This window comes from Pinus tabuliformis, chromosome 9 (assembly GCF_031772625.1).
Source record: "Pinus tabuliformis cultivar Carrire ecotype Pingquan chromosome 9, CPIR1, whole genome shotgun sequence".
Taxonomy (NCBI): domain Eukaryota; kingdom Viridiplantae; phylum Streptophyta; class Pinopsida; order Pinales; family Pinaceae; genus Pinus; species Pinus tabuliformis.
Genome location: NC_142307.1, coordinates 472,512,608 through 472,536,714, shown reverse-complemented (window position 1 = coordinate 472,536,714; position 24,107 = coordinate 472,512,608). Strand labels below are relative to the sequence as shown.

General features: G+C 41.2%; 1 protein-coding gene across 1 annotated transcript in view; it reads right to left on the bottom strand.

Annotated features, from left to right (window-relative positions):
* The window catches only part of LOC149149241 (alpha-glucan phosphorylase, H isozyme-like), a 282,919-nt gene that overhangs the window by 102,901 nt on the left and 155,911 nt on the right, over positions 1-24,107 (bottom strand). Inside the window, exons 9-11 of the mRNA XM_089443518.1 lie at positions 15,759-15,943; positions 15,477-15,594; positions 15,187-15,318 (exon numbers count right to left, since the gene is read on the bottom strand). Coding sequence (XP_089299644.1) covers positions 15,187-15,318; positions 15,477-15,594; positions 15,759-15,943 — 435 coding nt within the window. The remainder of the gene's footprint in view (positions 1-15,186; positions 15,319-15,476; positions 15,595-15,758; positions 15,944-24,107) is intronic.

The window sequence follows — 24,107 nt, the reverse complement described above, 5'->3', positions numbered from 1 at the left end:
TGTCGTAAGTGTCATGAGCACGGTCACCTCTTCCGTGACTGCCCCTTAAATGTCCAGTCCAAAGCAGCTGCTGCTGGCTCTGAAATGGACTCAGAAGGTTTCATCAAAATACCCAACCGCCGCAGGCATGCCAAAAAGAGCCAGCCAGTCATTGAAAACACTCCCAAAGTGGACCACCAGAATAAATTCTCCGTTCTTGCAACGCAAGAAAATATTGGCCAACCCAGTTCTGAACCCCCTCACATTCCCTCTCCGCCCTCTCCACCTCACTCACGCCCAGATCCCATGCAAGTCTCTGTCCCTGATCCAATGAAACCCACACCCAGTCCCACTATGGAGAAAGGCAAATCCATATCAAATTTCAGTCCCTCCTCATTCTCCAAAGAACACTCCTCAAAAGATAGCCAGCAGCAGGACACCGATATGGAAACAGATGTTTCTCTTGCTCTCAGGCTTCAGCACGAAGAGGATGAGGAAGCTCTAGATGACAACATTGTTATGGAAGAAGATCAAGCGGATGTCGCTATTGATGGATTAGATATCTTCACACTTGAAACAGCATGCAAACAAAAAGAATATAACTCCATTCAACCTTGGCAGATCGACAAACTGGAAGGAGTCCTAGCCAAAGCGCAGCATAACAAAAGCCTGGGTATCCAGGGAGGCAGCCCATGGGATGGAAAAAAGCTACTCAAGGACCTCAAGAAAAGAGGACGGAAGACAGAACTCCAGCGCACAATAGCATTAGGTGAAATACTTATGGAATCGGGGCGATTCCCTAAGTTGACAAAATTCTACAAACCCAAACCATAGTTTACATGAAGCTAATATCATGGAATGTGAGAGGATTCAACAGTCCCTCAAAACACAGAATGATCAAACACTTGATTCAGCAAGAAAAACCAACCATAGTTTTTATGCAAGAAACCAAAAGCACCACGGATGCTATTGAACGAATCCGAGGCAAAGTTTGGGCAGGAAGCAGAGCCATCTCTGTTGATGCCTCTGGAGCCTCAGGAGGCTTAGCCATCTTTTGGAACCCTCAGATAGTCACATTATACGACTTTCACGCCACACTCCATTTCATTCAAGCATCATTCCATCTCGTTGGCACTGGCATACATGGCCACCTTACAAATGTCTATTTCCCTCAATTAGTTCAGCAAAAGATAGAACTTCTGGAAACGCTTGCTCAACTCAATGAAAGCAGACAATTCCCGCTATGGATTGGGGGTGGCGACTTCAATATAATAACTTCAATGACGGAGAAACAGGGAGGCCGAATAGGGCTTGACAGTGACAGCGAAAGCCTCAAAGAATTCATTCGAACCAACCATCTCATGGACATCCCTACCTCTAATGGAATTTTCACTTGGACAAACAAGCGACGAGGCATACAACACATAGCCTCCCGCCTTGATAGATTCTTTCTCTCTGACAATGCAATCCATCTTGGAGGGGATTTTCATGCTTCCATCCTCCCACAAGGAGGGTCGGATCACTGGCCAATTTTGCTACAATGGACCAGACCAGGCAATCAATGCAACAGACCCTTCAGATTCGAGGCATTCTGGTTCACAAACGCCACTTTCAAAAAGGTTGTTCACGATGCTTGGGCAGCCTCCATTCCGCCGCAGGGTGCCAAAATGTATCAATTTCAGCAAAAGCTAAAGAATCTGAAACATGTCCTCAAAATCTGGAATCGCACAAGTTTTGGCAACATTCAGGAGAAGCGCTTCCAACTAGAACAGCAAATGAGTAAACTCCAACAAATCCTCATCCTCCAAGGCAGAACAGAAGAACAAGCACAACAAGAACAGGAACTATGGAACCAAATCGAGGAACGCAGGAAGCAAGAAGAAATACTCTGGCGGCAAAAATCAAGAATCAACTGGCTCAAAGAAGGGGAGAAGAACACAAAATTCTTCCACAAGACCACCATTCAACGGCGAATGCATAATAACATAGCGTTCATCAACAACCAACAAGGTGAAAGAATTGAAGAGCATGAGGATATGGAAAAGGAATTCACAGGGTATTTTAAGGAAATATTAACGGAGCCCATTGAAAACAGAGAAGCAGCAATCCGAGCCATCACACAGCACATTCCAAGTATAATTACTGAGGATCATAACAACAGATTACTTCAGCCCACTACCATGCAAGAAGTCGACGAAGCCATGGCTCAACTCAAGGATGGAAAAGCGCCAGGTCCTGATGGTTTCACGGCTAACTTTTTCCATGAATTCTGGGACCTCATCAAGAAGGAAGTTTGGAATCTGGTTGAAGAATCCAGAAGCATGCATTGGATCCTACCGTCCCTCAATACAACTTTTCTAGCCCTGGTTCCCAAAGGAGAAGAACCCAACAGGCCGGAGAACTTCAGACCTATCGCACTCTGCAATGTTATATACAAGCTCATCTCAAAGGTCATTGCAAATCGGCTCAAGCCTCTCCTTCCCCTACTTATATCTCCGGAGCAGACAGGCTATGTGGAAGGACGGCAGATTATGGATGGAATCATACTTTCCAACGAGGTCATACACTCTTTAAAGATCCTCAAGAAACCAGGTATGATTCTAAAACTCGACCTCTCCAAAGCTTTTGATAAGCTTAGTTGGAATTTTATCCAAAAAATGCTTCTAGCTTTTGGATTTAGTGCTACATGGACCAGGTGGATCATGAACCTTATTACCTCCCCTAGCTTCTCAGTCCTTCTGAATGGATCCCCCTCTCCTCCATTTCGGCCCTCTCGTGGCATAAGACAAGGGGATCCTCTCTCCCCTTTTCTTTTTGTCTTAATGGCAGAGGGGCTCAGTAGACTACTCAAAGCAGCCACAGCCTCTCACAAGCTTAGGGGTATCTCCATTCATGGCCTCAATCCGCTGACCCATCAACAATTCGTGGATGACACCATGTTATTTGGCCACCCATCCTCAAAAGAAGCTTCCATGTTTAAATCGCTCCTCTCCCTCTACTCTGAAGCATCCGGTACCTCCATCAACGCCTCCAAATCGCAGCTCTTCTTTTTCAATACCCCCCCCCTCCACTCAAAGGAACATAGCCAGAATCTTGGGATTCACCATCTCCCATCTGCCATCTAAATATCTAGGAGCGCCCCTCTCGGCCTCTGCTATTAAAAATGCCTCATGGCAATCCCTCCTTGATAAGCTGGAATCAAAACTCTCTTCGTGGACCTTTCGTGCTCTCAATATGGCCGGCAGATTGGTCCTGATCAAGTCTGTCCTTCAAGCTATGCCGCTGTATCTCTTCTCCACTCTGGCAGCTCCAAAATGGGTCCTCAAAGCTATTCGCAACCTTCAACGAAACTTCCTCTGGGGCTCCTCGGGCAGAAACCGCAAATGGGCCCTCGTGAATTGGAAAGATGTATGTAAACCCAAAACAGAGGGAAGCCTTGGGCTTCGAGATCCTCTTCAAAGCAACAACACTATGGGAGCCCGCATGTGGTGGAACTGGCTCTCCAAGCCTCACACACCTTGGGCTCGCTTATGGCAAGCAAAATACGCTATGGGAAGTCAATGGCAAGAACTAATCAGAATCAACCCCAGTGCCAAGGGCTCTCCAATCTGGAATGCGGCGAAGATACACAGCAGCTTCATACAGGACCATAGCTTTTGGGAAATACACTCAGGTACGTCAGCCAAGTTCTGGGAGGATTCGTGGCAGCAACTCCCCAAGCTGACTAATCTATTCCAGATGCCACTCTGGCAATCGTATATGCAACAAGAAAACCTCATTCACGTGCATCAATTCTGGCAGCAAACGCACCATCAAGAATACCAAACATGGAGATCTGCAAACAGCTGGCAAAGAGACTGGGCAGGTGAAACATTCTCAGACTTGGACCAGGAACTTGCGCAACGTAAAATACGCTACTCCAACCAGCAGGACAAGCTCAGATGGGGTCACAGGCACAAGGGCACATTTACCACGAAAGAAGCACATTAGCTGCGCTACTCAAACAGCCAAGAGAATCAAGACCAAATCTGGGCACGAGTCTGGCTTCCTGGGCTCTGGCCCAAAATCTCAACTTTCCTATGGTTGCTCAGTAAGAGGCGTATACTCACTTGGGATAACTTGCTAAAGCGAGGATTCATCGGGCCCTCTAGATGCCCGAACTGTAATCTCCACACTGAAACAATCAGCCATTTAATGGAGTCCTGTCCACTAGCAAAGCAACTATGGGAGAGGGTGGAGCACTGCAACAAAAGAGCAGCACCAAGGAGCGAAGATGTGACGGACAATATAAGGAACTGGGACAAGCATCCATTTCGATGCCAAATACTCAACTCCTTATGGGATCTTACTCCAGGTTTCATGTACTGGCTGCTCTGGAAAGAGCGTAACTCACGCATCTTCAACAACTCCTCCAGAACAATAGACGCCCTGTGGCTCATCTATAAAAGAAATGTCCAGGAAACCTTAGCTATCAAAACCTGGTATGACACTGATATGCCAGAAACGCAACAAGAAAAGGAAATCTTTAAAGCATGGAATCTTGACCTTTCAGCCTTTGCAAAGGTCACCACGCGCCCCCCCTGCGGCCCCACCTCTCCATCCTCTTGGTCCCCTCCGGCTCTCAACTCTTTCAAGCTCAACTTTGATGGAGCAGCAAAGGGTAATCCTGGTCCGGCAGGCTATGGAGGAATCATCAGAAGTCACACAGGCAAACCCATGTACATATATTATGGCTCTCTCAGCAAAGATACCAATAATGTAGCGGAAATGGAAGGACTTTGGCATGGGATCTGCTTCGCAGAGCAACTTCACTTCCTTCCACTAGAGGTTGAAGGCGATTCTCTCATCCTAATCAATGCAGCCAAGAAAATCCAAGCAGGAACAACAGCGGACAAGGTAGCGACCAGCTGGAGACTCCTGAGCAGGTTGGAAGCCCTGGAAGCAAAGCTTACAAATCCACATAGCTTCACCTTTCAGCATGTGCGAAGAACAGCAAATAAGGTAGCCGATAGACTGGCTAACCAAGGAGTTTCCCAGACCTCAACTCACTTCTCAGGACCCCTGGACATAGTTGAAGATGAACAACTCAAAAACGACTGCATCACCCTGGTGCAAAAGGATCTCTCTCCCCCGGATGCGGACGAAGGGCAGGTGTCCGCCCGGACGAGCCACGCATGCCAGGAGGACACACCATAAATTCACCAACCCGCTGCATTCAAGGAAGGGAGTTAAGGGTGTTGACAGAGGCGTCCTGTCGACATTCATGGCGCGTCTTGAGAAGCGAAACATGGCGCTTCATAACTGCAATCTCTCGGACATTCTCCCGCATTTCCCGTCTGCACCTATTCTGATCTTGCAGGAGGTGACGGAGGTTCAGCACTTCGGCTCTCATTCTGGCCCTGAGAGCGAATGTAAGTGTTTAGCAGCTGCAGAGTGGGGCAATTGGCAGGCTCACAAGCAAGCCAGTTGCGATTCTGAGAATTTGGCAGTGCTTACTTACCCGCATCTCTCGTTGGCTCTTGTTCTGGTTTCGAAGGAAGTGGTGGAGGTTCAGAGTCTCGGCTCTCATTCAAGCTTTGAGAGCGAAGGTCAAGGCTCTGCAGCCACAGCTTTGGGCAATTGGGAGGCTAGGATTCGGTCTAGCAGTAAACCTGTGCCAACAGTGGTGTTGCGTTGGGGAATTGATCGCCCTGTTCAGAGGACCAGAATGCAGCGCAATCGTGGAAGGGGTAACAGTGGAAGGGGAGGCTACAGTGGAAGGGGAGGCTACAGTGGAAGAGCCCCCTCGACTTCTTCCTCAATTGAAGAAACCTCTGAGTGCAGAAGGCCGAGGGGAAGGCCCCCGGGCAGAGGCAGAATAGGGGAACCTCCAGCGCGAATGGACTGTGGGCATACGGAACACCCAATGGTGAGATACCGCCTTCCCTACACCTTAGCCAATTCTACTTTCTTCGTGACTGTCTCTGTGGAGCACTGCAGCAATCCTTGGGAAGATGAGGAAGGCAATCCCCGTGCCAACCCTCCGCGTGTTCCTGGGATTGTTCCTACGGTGGAAATGGAATTCCCTGCTGTTGAGATGATGCGGCCCATACATGACCCGGGAGCAGGCCCGAGAGAACCTGTTTGTGACTATGGCACTGGCCCAAGTGACCGTGGAACGCGCAACCCTGGTAAGGCCATCCTCCAGCCTCCCTGCTGCAAGGCGGAAGATGAACGCAGACTACTGATGAAGATTAACATGCCCAGCTCGCGCTCCAGGTTTTACAGCAAGAATTTTTCTCTGTCAGCTCCCTACGCGGTCATATATGAATCTGTTACTCTGTCTCTATGTAATTGTGTCGGTTTTCTGTTATCTCTGTTCTGTGTCGATGTTCTTCAAGTGCTTTTGTTCATGTGTCAGCTACATGAGTGTTGCTCTAAGTTTTTGTCCATGTGTCCTATGTACTCCTGGCATGAATACTCCGGTGTCTACTGTCTGTCCTAGGACAAATCTTACAGGGCCGCGGCCCCGTTGTAATTTTGATGATGTAACTTTGCTCTTGCTGTAATATAATAGTTTAGCCTTACTTAGAAAAAAAAAATATATTCCATACATTAGACATAAAGAAAATAGGTATTCAACAATAAGCTCACTTACAAAGATAACATGCAAGATCATCCATCCATTGATCCAATATAAGAGCTCCAAAGACAAACGATTTGCTCCAAATATCAAAGTGCATTCATAGGTCACATCTCTACCACAAGAAAAGAGGGCCAAAATTCTCTAAAGAGAGTTTGGAATCTCCAAGTTGAGATGATGACGTACAAATGATTCTTCTCCTCTATTTATACGAGAATAACTAATTTCCTTTTTAGCCTAATTCCCTCTAAAACTATAAAATAATGATGCAATAACAAGTTAGGTCACAAGCTGACCAAATAGCTAATGACAAAACACAAATGATTGCATGCATTTGTGAGTTGTAAGGAAGAATGTCCTAATGTCATCCATGTGTAGGCCCTTTTAGGGCATTCATTGTGGGCTAAGGATGCCAAGTGAGTGGAGAAGCCCTCTAAAATCGGGATGCGAAGGTTGGCCTTCACATTTTTGTCAATCTCTCTTTATATGACCCCAAATTGCATCTTGGGGTCAAAATGTGGTCTCATGGGTCTCCAGGTGACCAAAATGCATGTCTTTGCTCTAACGTTGAGGGATTTCAAGGTGGTGCTAGCCCTCCCATGTCTGAAAGTGTGAGACCTTCCTCCTATGGGCCCTAGATCAACTGCGAACCCTCTAATAGTGCTAAGTTGGCTAGGGGCATGTTGGGTCCAAGTGCATCATCCCATAAAAGTCATCAATGTAGGGCAAAGTGTTGGAATGTTGTGGGTGTTGGAGGTGCCCACGAGTATGTATGATGCTCTGTTGTTGCTTAGAGTCCCATGGCTCTCAACACCTCACTTGTGGGTGTCAATATGCTCCTCTGGAAGACTTGGGCCCCAGTTAAGTTGCCCAAGCCATGGTTGTGGAACCACCTAACAATTACACACAACATCCAATGCTAGCAACTACATCATTAGATACATTTAGTCATTTTTTGCATCTAAGTGGACTAAGTTGAAAATAATGGGCGATTTGACATTTCAAATAAGGCTTCCTTCCAAAATTAAGGCTTTGAACTTGCAATGGTGTTACCTCCCTAGGTAGGAGTGGTTAATAAACCACCCTATTAGGTGTTTCCAGCCCCCAAGGGGAAGTGGCATGTCCTTGGTCCACCCTTCAATTGATAGGTGTCATGTGAATAATGATGGAACAAAGGGGAGAAGACTTCATGGCCAAGTGCCATGGTCAAAGGGACTAGCAATGATGGTTTCCTCATTCTCAGTGTATAGATGCGGGGAGGGAACAATCGTGGATGCATGAATTACCAACTTGGCCTTTGTTTTTCCACCCCTCTTGTGTGTGAGTTACCAACTTGGCCTTTGTTTTTCCACCCCTCTTGTGTGTCTTTTACTTTTTCTTAATTTTTCTTTGTATTACTACTTGTAGCTCAAAGGGTTAGAGCTTGCTTTATATAATGTATAGCAATTATTAACCTCCTTAATGATGAGGCTGCTCATTGCCCATCAAGGGTTCCTTCTCATAATATGAAGAGCAACATGTGCTCAAGAATCGAGTGATGGCCATAATGAAAGAGGTAGAGCTCATGCTAGGATTTTGCCCACATGTTAATGTGTATGTCCTAGCCATCTTTTGCATTTTGATCTTCGTTTTTTTTTTCTTGCGGCCATCATATGCTTTTTCTTGTTCTTTTAGCGACATCAACCTCCTAGGGTCAATTTCCGAGTCCTACCCAGATATGAGGATGTATGGTGCCAAATCCCAAAGAAAATGGTCAGTTGAACCTGGAGAAGGGAGGTGGAATATAGGGTTTATAGCGTAAGATGGAAGGTGGTAAGTATGGAATAGGGAGAGATGGGACTATGCTATTTCAATCGCAGTTTCCCAAGTAGTTCCCCTCCTATACCCATTGGGCCATTAGGGAGGTCCCACTAGACTAAGACAAAATATTAACCCCCATTTAAGGTGAGGGAACAAGATCACGGTTAAAGCCCCTCTTTCTTCCAAGTTACCCCATAATCCATGTGAAACACCCAAATACAAACAAACATAAGAAGTCGATTGCAAAATGAATAAAGTACCTTTCAATCAGAAGCCCACCTTCCAACATGTGCTCTTGCCAAGTGGGTGAGGAAAGATATGACTGATGCAGGTGGTGGAGATATGAATGGCACATCATCATCGGCTAGTAGTGGTTATCAAGGGCTATTGACTGGCCAGTTGGAAGAGATGATGTGAAAAAAATTTCTCTGATGGTGTGTGACAAGTTTCATCTCTAGCTCCTTTCATCCTAGATAGGATTGAAGGTCCTTGGATGGGCTTACCTGAGGACTCATGGTTTAGAGGAGCTTACTTAAGTAGGTGGGATCACCAGTGTACTAGTGATTCTAGCTCGAGTCAGGGCGAACCTATGTCTTACCGCATGGTTATGTGTCTATTGAATCTTTATGTGGGCTTGGCCTTGGTAGAGTATCCCTCCAATAGTTTTCATATATAGCAATAACACAAAGTAAACTTTTTATGTTTCCCAAGGCAATTCATGTTTCCTAATGCAGGTGGCCCTAGAAGTAGAAAAAGTAAACACAACCTATGTTGCCATAAAATCTAGCAACCCTAGTGCAAAGCCTCACTAGGCGGATCCAAACTTTAGGGAAACAAGAAATTAGCTACCATTGTCACCTCAACAACCTTTCTCTAGTGATTTAGTGGTGTTTGCACAAGGGAGGCTTCCATAAAAGAAACACCTAAAGAATATTCAATAAGAATGGCTCAAAGAGATTGATGATGTTGATTTTTGGTAGCATCGGATGTGCTCATGAAATGTCGTGGAGAGGCTAAGGAACATGAGATCTCCAAGACCCAGAAATCATTTGGAGATATTCCACTTGGATGAAGAAATATTAAAATAATTAATTTTTTAATGGGTCCTAAGTCTAAACTTACGAAAATAAAAATATTAATGTGTATTAATATAAAATGGGTGAGAAAGTTCTAAGTGACGAGGATCAAGCTAGATCTAAAGTTAGCCATTGATTAGGAACTTAATCTCGGTCGTTGAATCGTCAACAGGAAAAGTATAAGAGGAGGCTTGAGGGTCAGTTGGAGATACACCAATAGAGATCAAGAATTCGACTTTCTGGGGCTGGGTTTGCTGACGAAATTGTGTTAGAGATCAGTTGCAGTGAGAGACAGTTCAGCAAGCAATTTCGTTCCAAGGCTGAAGAATACATATCAGAGAGGCAACAAAGTGCCGGGAGAGGCAGTGTAGAGCCTAGGAGGGCTGACGCAGAGGCTAAGGAGGCCAGTGCAAAGGACGTAGAAGCCACAGAGGCAGACGCAGAGGACGCAGAGGCTGATGCAGAAAGCTGTAGAGGTTGATGCAGAGGATGCATAAAGCTTCAAAGGTTGTGCTGAGGTGATTCAATGGGACAGACTGAGAGTTGATTGGCTGACGCAGTGCCAAAGAGGGTTTATTTTATTGGAATGAGTTCTTGGTTTATTTTATTAATTAGTGCTAAGGCAAAGTTACAATTCAACTCTAGTCCTCAGACCTCATCCTCGCCCAAATATTTGGATCTCACAATAAGGAGTCAATAGAGGTAGAGGGTCCCTAAAAGTCTATTCAACCAACTTAAGTTGGAGGTAAGTTTAAGTGAGGCTTGGGGCCTCACTATACTAAAATGCCTAAATGAAGTGCAAATTGTGATAATTCCTCAAATTAAACTAATGCTTCAAAGAAAAACAGTTTGCAAAACTTGAGAGCGTATGCATGTGGAATTTAAATACAAGATTAGTAAAATTTTGCATGTGGAGTGAAATGTGTTGATTTTAAGCATGCATAATATGAAATTAAAAGCTAGAAAGCTAAGAAAAAAACTAAAAGCAAGATTAGGCCACCCACAAGAATCCCTCCTCTAAATGAAGAAAGAGGATGCCATGGGGAAAATCCCAAGCTCCCTCCAACAATTTTTTTTATCTTTTATTAGCGCTTAAAGTGAGTAAAAATGCTTCTAAGAGGGCAGCCCACAAAACGAGAGAGATATTTACAAAGATGAGACTCTAACAAAGCTAGACTCTCTCCCCCAAAAATATAACAACGACAAACTTGAAGATGGAAAAAACTCTCCAAAAGAGGTTCACAAGGCTTAAAAGGCCCACGGCCTCGATGAGTTTGCAACTCTCTCCCAAGTTCTTATGGCATCCCTAGAAATCAGTCTTTGGATAGCATGAGGGGGTCTGGAAGACACACGAGTGAGTAGTTTTCCAAATCTTCTCCTCAAGCTCCTTGTTGCCCAATGCTCAAGCCTATGGGCTACAATACACAAAAACAATACCAACTGTCAGTGTGAAATTAAGAAAAAGAAACCAAAACTAAACTTAGAATTTAATGTACAAAGTACTAGCTCAACTAATGGGAGTGAACCCCATACTTGCCTAGCTTTGGAAATGACTCTTGAATAGGAGATATAACTTTGAAAGAAGTAGAATCAAAGAAGTATTTTTGAATTTAAATGGATGATTTAGTAGATATAGACTAAGAAAACTCTCTTTTGCTCTTCATTGGATGGAAAACTTGGAGCGAAAAAATGGTTGAGTCTTGGATCGTTGTGACTCTATGAGTGAATTGATCTAATTGAGATTTCTCCCACTTCCAGATGGATTCCTGCACACAATACAAAAGATATTCCCTACACACTTGAACACGTATTAGTTTGCACAAGATTAAAGTAATATAATGAATAAGATAAACCAAGCATTCGTCCTAAAATAAATTGGCAAGCTTATCCCTAGAAGACTACTCTAAATCAATGATATGTGCAAGATAGTTTGCATACATCAATCCAAGTAAGATGGCAAGCATAAACTAATATTAATTCAACATGCGAAAGAAATTAAACACAATAACAATAGAATGAAAGGACATCACCTCATAACGCCAAGAGAACACCAGCGAAATAGCCCCAAAGTCTTGATTGTATTAAGAAAGTATGCAAGTACAAAATGGCAGAGTTTCCTGAAGCCCAATGGCTTATTACATGATACAATATGAGAACCCATGGCTCTATTATATAGAGAGTTGGAAGCAAATCCCAATGAAAAATGACAATGACAAATGGCATTAGAGCCAATCCCAATGTAGAAGTGATTAAACAAGTGGCATGAGGTTACAATCCCAAAGAAGGATTCGAATTTATTGAATGGAGCTCCAATGCCAACTGTAAAAATCGAATTCTAGCAAGTGGATATCATTTTCTTCTTCCCTTATGTGCCAAATTTGAATTTTATGATAGAATGACAAGAGTATCTGGGTGGTAACCCATGTGGGGACAATTTCCCGCAATCCACCAAATATTCTCCCAAATCCTCCCAAATGTTCACTAACTTCACAAATTCGAATTTCCAAGTAAGCAATTTTCTCCTTTAAAGCCAAAAATTCAATTTTATTTGAGCACGTGCCCTTTCCTTGATTTTAGGAGTCCAAATCACCTTGGGACTTCACTTTAACTCCCCCATAATTTTCCACCTCATTTCCACAACATTTAGGATGTGTGGATATTTATTTTTCTCTATTTATTTAATTCATGGCTTAATTAATTGCCAGATTTTCCACTAAACTCAAAAAAAGTGGGTTTTGAAGGTTCAAAACACATTTTTAACCCATCAAAGTGTGTCATGATAGAAATTTGAGGGTGAGAGGTGCAAATTTCATTACTCATACCCCATACAACTTCTCTATATATCATTTATTACATTACAAGTATAACTTTATTAGCAATTCCGCAGTGCGAAAAAATCTAAAAAATTAAAAAATAACTCCCTAGACCTAACCAAATTCCACGAATTTTTTTGTATGATCTAGTATGGTAATATACATCGACTCTAGACACTAAGATGTGTTAGGGGCTCAACCTTCAAACTGTCACCACAATTTTGGGGTAAAACGTGAGTGAAAAAACCCAGAAAATTATTCGCCTCTGAAAAAGAAGGGATAATTAACCAGATAAAAAAAAAAACACTCCAAAGTGTATTAGTTTGTTGATCAAGCCCCAACATCTTAGGCCTGTTACAGACTCAAAAACTCATCATTACTAGTATCACTTATTACAATTCCCCGCAGGGTGTGGAATCTGGATACAAGAAAGATGATAAGAAGATAGAAGTAGAGTTAAAAACCTTTGTTCACTGATGATATCTGATGGTACAAGTGTCCTCTGGATCATCCTTGGGCATGAAGTCTTCATATAATCATCAGGTGCCACTCCAGTGGTCAACGGTACTCAAACATTTATATTATTTATCCCGTGATGGATATTCTCGTATTCTAAATATTTTGAATAATTGTGTGATCATGAACTTTTGTTCGTATCAATTTCTGGACCCTGACTCTGAGATAAGTATATAGGGTGTCAATTCCAATGACCAATGACAAACAACCCAAAGAATGGATGTAGGTAATAAGGAAAACATGGAAGGCAACAAGTATGGATTACCATTAGCATGCTCATTGAGGTTGGGACATTCATGGGTTCCTTTGCTTAGATAGAATATGAAATGCTAAGAAATCAAGTGATGATTAATGAGGGGGATAGAGTTCATACCAGCGTTTTTTCCATGTGCTTATTATGTCCCAACCATCTTTTGCATTTTCATTTTTCTTGTTGTGGCTTCATATGCTTTTATCTTTCTTTCAGCGACATCAACCTCTCCTAGAAAATTACCAAGCCGAACTCCAGGCATATATATGGAGCCCTCATTTGTAATAACATCAGATTTTGTAATCAAACATCTATATATAAATATTATTTATCCTGTGATGGATATTCTCACATTCTAAATATTCTGAATAATTGTGTGATCATGAACTTTTGTTCGTATCAATTTCTAGGCCCTGACTCTGAGATGGGTATATAAGGTGTCAGTGCCAATAACCAATGACAAACAACCCAAAGAATGAATGTGGGTAATAAGGAAAACATGGAAAGCAACAAGTATGGATTACCATTGGCATGTTCATTGAGGTTGGGACATTCATGGGTTCCTTTGCTTAGATAGAATATGAAATGCTAAGAAACCAAGTGATGATTAATGAGGGGGATAGAATTCATACTAGCATTTTTCCCATGTGCTTATTATGTCCCAGCGATCTTTTGCATTTTCATTTTTCTTGTTTGTGGCTTCATATGCTTTTATCTTTCTTTCAACGACATCAACCTCTCCAGGTAAATTACCAAGCCGAACTCAAAGATGTGGATGTAGGGTGTCAGTTCCAATGACCAATGAAAATCAACTAAAAGAATGGATGTGGATAATAAGGGAAACATGGAAGGTGGCAAGTATGGATTATCATTGGCATGCTATACCAATCAATGCCTCCTAATACTGCCCCTCTTGAAGGAAAGACCTCAAGGGACATCATGCTAGACATCACGGGAACAAGGGTACAATCAAGCGTAGTCAATCATCCAGCTTAGCCTGTGATCCATACTAGTATGCCCCAAAACATTAAATTGAAGCACATGATTACATAAATGGTTAGTGTACCTTCTGATACATCACCCACTTTCCTTCAAGAAGCATGCCAAATGGGAGAGAGCACTAACCAAAGCATAGGTGGAGAACTTTAATGTAAGCTATCTATGAGTCATCATAGGGATGCTAGTTAGTTCGCTGTCCAATGGGTGGGAAATTTTCTCCTAGAGGTTACCCGGTTTTGGTGGGTAACAAACAACAAAACCCTCACCAACATGCAAAGGCAAAAATGAAGTCAAAACCCTAAAAACAAATAAACTTCATTCTACCACAAAACATGCTCAATTAGAGAGAATCCAATATACTATGTTTTGAGGATAAAGCATTCCTTAAGAGGGTGGTAATGTTATAAACATAAGAATACTATAGATAATAATAAATAAAATAATTTAATTTAATTTAATGAAAGGTCAAAGGGCACATATCCCTTCAACTCGTGACCAATCAATCTTGATTCCTTTCAAGTACACCGTCACAAGGCACATTGTAATCCATCATTCTCATCAATCAATCATTATTTCAATATATTTTTTTGCAGAAATATTTTGTCATCATGTAATAAACAGTGACTGTTTACTACAGATAAGTACATTTATAACCAGGAGAAATTTAGATAGAGCATTCTAGGGTTACTTATAAAAAACAGGGGAATTAATTTGAAACTCGATATTTGTCTTAAGATTTTGAATATCAAATTATTTAATATAAAAAGAAATCATATTGTTTTCTTAAAGAAAAGAGAAGAAATTACAGAATATGTGAAAAATTACACTTCAAAAAAAAATCCAAAAGTAACTTCATCAGAGTATATGTTAAGCAACCTTAACAGAAAATCATAAATGTATTGTAAGTTGTAGAGTCGAATTCAAGAATATTCTAGTGTCACAAAAAACTTAAACTTCACAGTTTATGTAGGCAATGCTACTAAATAATTTACATGTAAACCAAAAACAACCTCCATGTAATGATAATGAGAGAACTGTGTAAAAAACAATATTCCCAGAAACCAAGAAAATTTTATACAACTCATGAAATATACAAAATATTATAGCTTAGTTTAGAAGGGGAATGCTTACCGTATGTGAGGATACCACACACAAATTTGCCATGCGCACAACAGACTTATGGGGATTTGAATCATCTATGATGCACATATTATTGAGTCTACTCTCCATATTAGGTTGAGAGGAGCGTATCATTTCAAGGAACTACATTACAACAAAAACAGATATAAGCCCTCAAATTCTAACAAATGTATACAATATCTTAACTAGAAGGCCTGTCTTGAACACACAAAATAAAATAAGATACTCATGTGAATTCAAATGAATGATCGAATTCATAACTTGGAATAATATTAGCTCACCCGTTTGTTGATTTCCACTATTATCTCCATGTGACGAGGGAGGAGCTTAGCAATAAGAGCAACAGCCCACTTTTCCAAAGCTTCAGGAAGAACTGTGTGGTTGGTGTAGGCAATTGTTCTGAAAATTAGAGTAAAATATTAACTACCTTTGAATTTAATGTTCAAGAAATTTACAAAAAATTTAAAAAAAATACAAGGAAAATTTTCTCATATTATAAAATATTGGCTAATGAAATTAAAAAGCCACAATGGATCTAAAGGTTTGAACAGTTAACAGCTTGCCTTGATGTTACAGCCCATGCTTCATCCCATCCAAGTCCTTCTTGATCCATTAGGACCCGCATTAACTCAGGAATAGCTAGAGTTGGGTGTGTATCATTCATTTGTATTGCAACCTTACTGGGAAAGTCTGACCATACAATATCCTCACTGTCATGTCTTCTCTCCTTGAATCTTGCTATTATGTCCTGCAAAGAATAAAGACAAAGTCAAAGATCAAGTATAATTACCTTAAAACATGTTGATCATGGCGGAAAACCTATCACAAGCAAAGAAAAACAAATCAAAATATTATTGAAGACTGAAGATTGGAAACACCTAGGTCCACATTAATGAGAAATTAAAAATTAAACATATTCGCAAGTGCAAAAAAGTGAACAGGGAATTAAAGAGGTTAACAAAAAGCAATCCCATCAAGTGATGGCAGGCTGTTCTCTCTATGAAGGGATTATAAGTCAATTTTACTTCAGCTTTGACTCAAATTAAGGTTCATCATAGTTGGAGTAGGATCTCTTCCTTTATAACATAGAATTGATTCTCAATTGGCATTAAAATGTTCGACAATGATCATATATTCATGGTGTTTATATGGATCTTGTTAGTTTGGCAGCTCAGTGACAAATTCCAATCATTGGACTAGATTCCTTTTTTCTGAGAAGACTAAAATTGACCTTTGAAGCACTGAATTTGGATACAAAAAAAATGTATTATTGAAGTCAAGCCCACAAGTACAAAAATTGTCAAGGTTGGCCTAAGGACAGATCGCCCCTCCTCCAACGCACATAAATACAAGTGACCTCAAGCTCATTTGGACATCAACATAACACATCATCTCTTCTTCTCTCTGAAATTTGAATGGTTCATAAAGGTCTGAGGTGGCTTTCATTTCACATGTGCAAGGGTCCAAGGAGACATTTTCTGTGTTGACTATTCAGCTCCAAGGTTTAACTTCAGTTTGACTGAGTTTGAATTCATCATTTGACTTGGTTTGACTGGAAAAATTCCGATTTCTTCAGGCCGAGTTGACTGGCACAAAAACCGAGATGATCTGGGTTGTTTCACTAGCATTGACTTCAGGGTTGACCACAGGTTTGACTGCAGAGAAAATTGCAGACTTTGACCGAGTTTGAGTGGGTGTTTTTGACCTGTTTTGGGTTGACATTGACCAGAGCTTGAGGCCGCATTTATTGCTGATTTGACCGAGTTGTTCGGCTGAGTTGACCGTCGACTTTGTGGACTGGTTAGGGCACACTTTCACTGTTGTTGACTTGGACAGCATTGCAGATTGTAACAGTTGATCAGATTTGACTATTTCATCATTGTCACATTGAATCTTGGTTGGTTGATTAGTTGATAAGTCCAGCCTTTGACTTTGACTCTTGTTTATGGATTGGGTTCATTGTACTCTCTGCTGAACATTTTATGACAATCTAATAGAAGAAGAAATTTCAAAGGGTTTTCCCCCTTATGGGGTTTTCCCCTGGTCTTTGACCATGTTGACCATGCATATGTCAACAGTTCCAGGAAGCAGCGTACGCAGCAATAGATAAAAAAAAATTGAAGTCGTTGTCATCATTGTAATCCCAAATTCTGCAATTTTATTGTAAAAATGATTCTATTATGACTATGAAGCCATGTAAAAACACTTAGGTAAGCCTTTGATTCTTAACAAAGAGTTTCACTCTAGGGAGTTTTTAACCTCCCTAATTATTTGTGTTTCTAAACATGAATAATTAGCAGAGTTTTTCTCCCAAGCATCCCCCAAAGCTAGAGTGTAATCCTCTAATAAGGTCTTAGGTGAGTCCTAGTGTTATCGAGTCTATGTATTTTTATCATACTAGATCATGTGTCTTGTGTCACAAAATTTGGTTGAGTAAAAGAGGTCATATGTCTATTGTAAAATTCCCCTCTATGGGTGATTATTGTAATATCTTGATGTAAAAGTGTTGTCTAGGAATATTTTTGGTGAATGGTTACTTATAATTAGAACACCATTGCCAAAGTATTTTTAGACCCACTTAGAGGGTGGAAAAATATGTGTAATCCCCTCTTGAGTCTTTTATTTAATTTTCTAGTAAAAATAAAAAATAAAATTAGCCAGAAATTTGTTGGCATTATGACTAATGTGTTGTCCTTGATGGCAACCTACTTGATGAGTTGTCTTTTGATGGCAACCTACTTAATAAACATGTCAACATAATGGTAGCAAGATGAGTATTCAGATCAATACAGATGTGACAGAAAAGGAATATCAGTTCAAAGACAAAGGAATGATAAAGAGGACGTTTGAAGAAGTATACGCGAATTCTGTAAATCAAAGTCACGTACACACGCGGGTATGAAGAAGAAAAGGCGCGTACAGTTTCCGCACCATGGTATTCTAAATACCAAGGATCTTTACCATGGTATTGACCCATAGTATTGAGCCCAGCAACGGATATTTGATCCCGTCAAAGAATACCATCGGCATTAGTATGGTTTTGACCTGTGGTATTGGATAAGAGCTAAGCTATATAAGGAGATGAAGATCAAAGTACTTGGTGTGTGCAAGTGATGAATATTTTATGAATAATTAGATTTGAAGCAAGTGTGCATGTAATGGACTATTAATGAATTGGTTGATCTGAAACTAAGTATGCACCCAGGAATTTGATGATGGATCAGATCCAATAGATCTGAAATGATTATAGTGATAATGGATTGCTTTGATCTGTAGTATTTATGTCTGGCGCATGTTTTATTATGTATGTTGAGAGATGGGTTTGCTCTGAAGGCCTGATGTGCAACGCAGCTATAAGCCAATAGTTGCAAACTTTACACGGGTTTAATAACTTTAAAGGCGTGTAAATACGCGGATTTAATGTTGGTAAGTCACGTATTGATTCTGCATTTTGGACAGATCAGTATGTGGGTTTGATTCTTGAAAAGCGCGTATACACGTGGAAGTGTTTTGTGGAAAGCACATATATAAGTTAGGGTTTTGCTAAATAAGATGTTTGATCAGTGTAATTAGCCTTGTTGTGTTTTTGTTGTCTGTCAATGAAGTCTTACTTGATGATCTGGGTTTAACAATGATGATTGAAGTTGAATTGATTGATTGAAGAATGATGATGCTACTAGTTGTATGTGATTAAAGATCTATGATGGTTCTATGATTATTTCAGAATGATTCAGTGGTTCAGGGTGTAACTCAGTGTTTGTTTCAGAATGACAGTGATTCAGTTTCAGGGTTCAATGTTTTGAGATCTATACGTGGGTATGCTTCAAGGAAGTCATGTATACACGTGGATTTGCTAAAGTAAAGTAGTGTATATATTCTGACATTTTATTGATCAAGGTTTTCAGTTGGTTCAGTGAGTTGATGCAGTGTTTGGGTTTAGTATTGGTATTCTGGTTATAGTGATCTAACTGCTTTGGTTGTTTGAGAATAAGTTGATTGATTTGGGTCTCAGTTGGTTCAGTGATTGGTTGATTCAGTTGGTTCAATGATTGAGTGATTTGTTGCAGTGATCAGTTTCAATTTTGATATTTGGTATTGGGCTTAAATGATGGTAGTGGGTCCAGTCTGAAAATTTGATGAAAAGTGGCCTACAAGTTGTGATGTTTTGTATCAAGTGGATCTAGTGTGAAAATTTATGAAACGTGGTCCATGGAGGTGTTGAGGGTTGGACCTTCAGTGAGGAAGTCAAAGCTTCCTTCCAGTGGTAGCTGGTAAATCAGATCAGGGGGTAGGAGCTCCCTTTCAGTGGGTGTCAATAAATGAGATCAGGGGTTGGAGCTCCCTTCTAGTGGGTGCTGGAGAACGAGAAAAGGTTGTTGCCCTCTGCAGGTGGGTGCTTGCGTTCTGGTATGAGTCTGCGCTAGTACAAGATCATAAGAAATTTTTCATTATAATAAAAGATGAAGACAAAGACGACAGCAACAATGATTTTTTCCCACATTGGGTTTCCACCTAAAAATCCTAGTGTTCATGTGTGTTGATGTGTTGCTTATGTGTGATGGTTTATTCTGTTCTTACTGCACATGGTTACCGTTTAATTAATGCCTAATGAAGTATTGATACACTGGTTCAAGTTAAACAGATGATGGATTAATTGAAAAAGTTAGTTAACTGGATATATGCTAGTTTTCTGCATAACATTCGCATACATACGCGATTTTTCTTCATTATAGTCGAGTACATAAATGTGAATAAGAAATTGAAAGGTTTTAGCGAGTTTTAAAATACCGATTCACGCCCCTCACCCCTCTCAGTATTTTTCCCAACAATTGGTATCAAAGCAAGTCTTTAAGAAGAAGCTTGATCGCTTGAAGGAGATCCGTCAAGATGATCGGAAAGAAGAAGACAGATCGAAGGAGGATTTCAGAAAACTGTGATAGTGACATATCAAATTCAGTGATATTTATAGATGTCAGCAAATATTCAAGTTTGGGAGCACCTCGCTTTCTATTGATCAAGAATGAAGAAGACGGTAAAAAAGAATTATCAGGTATGGGCTTTTGTTCTAAATGTGGTCCATTTCCTTATCTATGCAATAATGATAGTGATGATGACAGTGAAACAAGTGAACTTGAACTCAGGGGTAAAAGTGAAAGTAATCACTCTAAAGAGAAAACAGATTCAAAAATGATGCCTCTAGAAGCAAAATATCAAGGCAAGTCAGAAACAATAGACAATGCTAATGTGCCTATGCTAAGCAAAGATAATTATCAACAATGGAAAGAAAAGATGAAGTCTAATCTAATGAATCTTGATGTTTGGTATCTAGTATGCAATGGCTACACCAAGATTCCTCCATCAAACAAGGAAGTGCAAAAGAACAGTAAGGCTTTGAGTGACATCTTTTATAGCATACCTGATTCAACATTAAACAAGGTTATGCATTATACAATTGCAAAGCAAGTGTGGGATAAGCTACAAGCAATCCATGAAGAAATCCCAAAGGAAGATTCCTCATCAGGGGAACTACCAGGTAATCCTATCCCTAACAATGTGTCAAAAAATGAAACAACCTTTGTTATGTCAGATGGAGTTGTTGATTCAGAAGAAGACAAGTTAGAAGAAGTTTTTGATCTTAGAACAAAACTTGATGTTGCTTTGAAAAAGATCGTTAATCTTAAAGATAAGTTGCAGGCATATGATAACAAGGATCATACTAAATCAGTGAATGTTGCTATGGAATCTAAATAATATTGTGAAGGTCTTAGAGCTGAGATCATCTCTCTAAGAGCAGATCTTGAAAAATCAGATAAGCGGAATGAATAACTACTTCAAGCATTTGAAGAACTGATCCAGGTCCGGCTGTGATGAAGGACCCTTCCAAGACCTTTTACTTTCGTGATGTGTTAAATTGCATTTTAAAATAACATTAATGAATACATCTACATGCGGAAAAGAAGAGGAACATAACAATCATCAGCACATGAAAACATAAGCGTTGATAACGGAGTTTGTCCAGGAGGGACTACGTCTCCGGGCCCCGGTGTCAAGATGGTGTAGGCCGCTACATTAAGTGTTGTCAATAATGGTGATGTACACAAGAGATGATGTCGCGATCATACAAGGAAAAATGCCCTCACGCAGGAGTGGCTCTAAGAGATGTTCCACAACTGGAACTCTCAATCAAAAGACTCCTATCAGTATGACACAAAAACATGCATGATGAACATCCCGCCAACATGGCATAAAAGGGATTTCAAAAACAAAACATGCATGACGACAACAAGAGTATCCCAACAACATACAACAAGGGATCTCAAAACATAACATGATGAGTTATGACAGCAAGTACATCACATAGAAGATTCCGCATCAAATCAAGCAAGGAATCATGACAACATGTAATAAACAAGATCCTGCATCAACATCAATCAAGGATCCGTGCAGCATAATGCATAAAGAAGAAGTACATGAACACATCATATACCTCACAACAAGGGGCCATCTGAAGCTTGATGTTCATATCCTTAGCAAAAACAATCCACAGTGAATAACGTTGTTCACATTGTCGATGCGCAGGCAGGGCCCATTACCAATCTAGACTTTGGCTCCCCTTGCATCGATAGTTTTCTGGCTTGTCACAATTAGGGGCATCTGAAACAGAAGCTGTCAAAGTGTTGAAGCTTGTTGAACCATCGATCGCAAGAAGAAGACTGCTCTAGACTCTCTGCAATGTAGCTCTCTGGCTATCTGGCTTTGTAGCACTCTGGCTATGTCGCTACAGTTCTGCGGCTCTACCTGACCCTCTGGTTCTTTGGCTCACCTTCTCGCGCTGCCTCAATCAAGCTCTGTGGCTCTGCGGCTCTGTGGTGCTCTGGCTTTCAAGCACTCTAGCTTTCAAGCTTCTCTGAGTAACTCGCAGCACTGTCTAGCTATCTCTAGCTTTGTCTAGCCCTCTTGTTCTGTGGCTCTCCGTCGGGCGCAGCCTCCTCCTTGGCTCTCTGGCACTCAAGCTCTCGAGCTCTCTCTAGCCTCGACTCTCTGCATTCATCGTGTTTTATAACACGTTTTTGTGACAAGGCTGCTTAAAATGTGGAGTCTGTTGGTTTAGAATAGAAGCCGTTTGAACGGAAGGTTCGGCTGGCGCAACAAAACCCCAAAAATGGCCTTTTTTCGTTCAAAATCAAAATACACAGAAACATTGAAAAATCTGAAAAACCGGACTTCAAATTTCATGAAATCGGGTCTATAAATCCATCGGGTCCGGCCCTTTATCGCTGTCGCTATCGCTGATGTCAATGGCCCTGTATATCGGGGAATCATCGATCGCAGATCGCTGATATGCCGATTAGATCTGGACCGTTGATTTGTTCCTTGATCGGACGGTCCAGATTGCATCGCATGTCGCTATCGCATCACCCCTTGGTATCTAGGATCGTTGATCTCCCGATTTAATCCTGGTCGTTGACCTGTTTTCCAATCTGACGGCGGAGATCACGCGTCGCTGATCGGCATGTCGCAATCACAACGGCCAGGGGGTTCTTCCCTTGTCATATGCTGACGCCGATCGTTGATCAGCCGATCATTCCAATCGCCGATATCACAATTGCAAGTCGGCTCTGCCCGAGTCCCAATATCGCGTGCCTGCCTTCCTCCGACCCGATATATTGGAGATCGCCGATCAAGGGTTCTAAAGGCCCGGCCTTAAGTCCACCCTTTGGACTCCTCCAATTGCGATTTGCCTTATAAGGCTTTTAGACCCATTTTTAGAGGAAATGCCTCATTTTTCAAAGGAACCAAGGCAAACTCTTTTCGCGATAACTTCATCATCTGGACTCGGATTGGAGTGTCGTTTGCACCGTTGGAATCAGGACGACGAGATCTATGCTATGGTCCTGGGTCGACATCATTTTGAACACTTTGATTTTCGAGCATTCATAAACCCTCTTTGTCCTATGTGTCTTTCTGGAGCCACCGAGACCAAGAACAAAAAAATGGGTTAAAAGATGAGATCCTCAAATTAAAGGAGCAAATGGAAGAAGGAAGAAGGGTTGAAGAAGGTATGAAGAAGAAGTATCAAAGGATGGAGGTTGAGGTAAACATTCTAAAAGGTAAATTGGAAGAAAAATATAAACATTTGTGATTTCAAGATAGTACTAAGATTTTGGATAATATTCTTAATAGTCAAAGGTCTCCCGCCATCAATTCTAGTCTTGGTTTTCATGAAACTGCTAAAGGTGAATCTAGTTCACAAGCTGATGCAAGGAATTTAAAGGGTAACAATGCAAACCCTGAAATGCACAACAAAGAGATAAGAAGAATTTCGGAGTGAGCTTCTAGTGCAGAGAGAGGCAATTCGACAACGGGACTTTCATCCAAGGCCGAGAATACATAACAAAGAGGCAGTGCAGCACCAGAGAGAGACAATGCAGTTCTAGGAGGGTGACACAGAGGCTAAAGGGCTGACACAGTCACTTAGAAGCAGTGCTAGGGTTTCAGTGAGGCAGATCGGGCATCAGTTCAACAGATCGATTTCTAAGTCGGGAAGGCTCACTAGGAGGGTGACACAGCTCCTTGAGGAGGTGACGCAATTCTAGCGTAGAGCTGGGAGTAGCCATCGCTGTATAGCACTGGGGACAACGTTGTCACCTGTGGGGTTTGTTCATCCAGTTGCTGGATCTGCCAACATATCTATTTCCAGATAGAGGTACTTTTGTCAGGTTTATTCTCTGTTTGAGCCCGATTAGGCACCCTAGTTATATTCATAAATCTACTTAATAATAAAACTCTCATATCTACTGCATCGGTTTTCCCACACTGGGTTTTTTCGAGGACGTTTAGACCAAAAATAAGTGTTTCCTTTGTGTGGTTGTCTCATTTATTTTTCAGTACTTGATTTGTATATTGGTGTA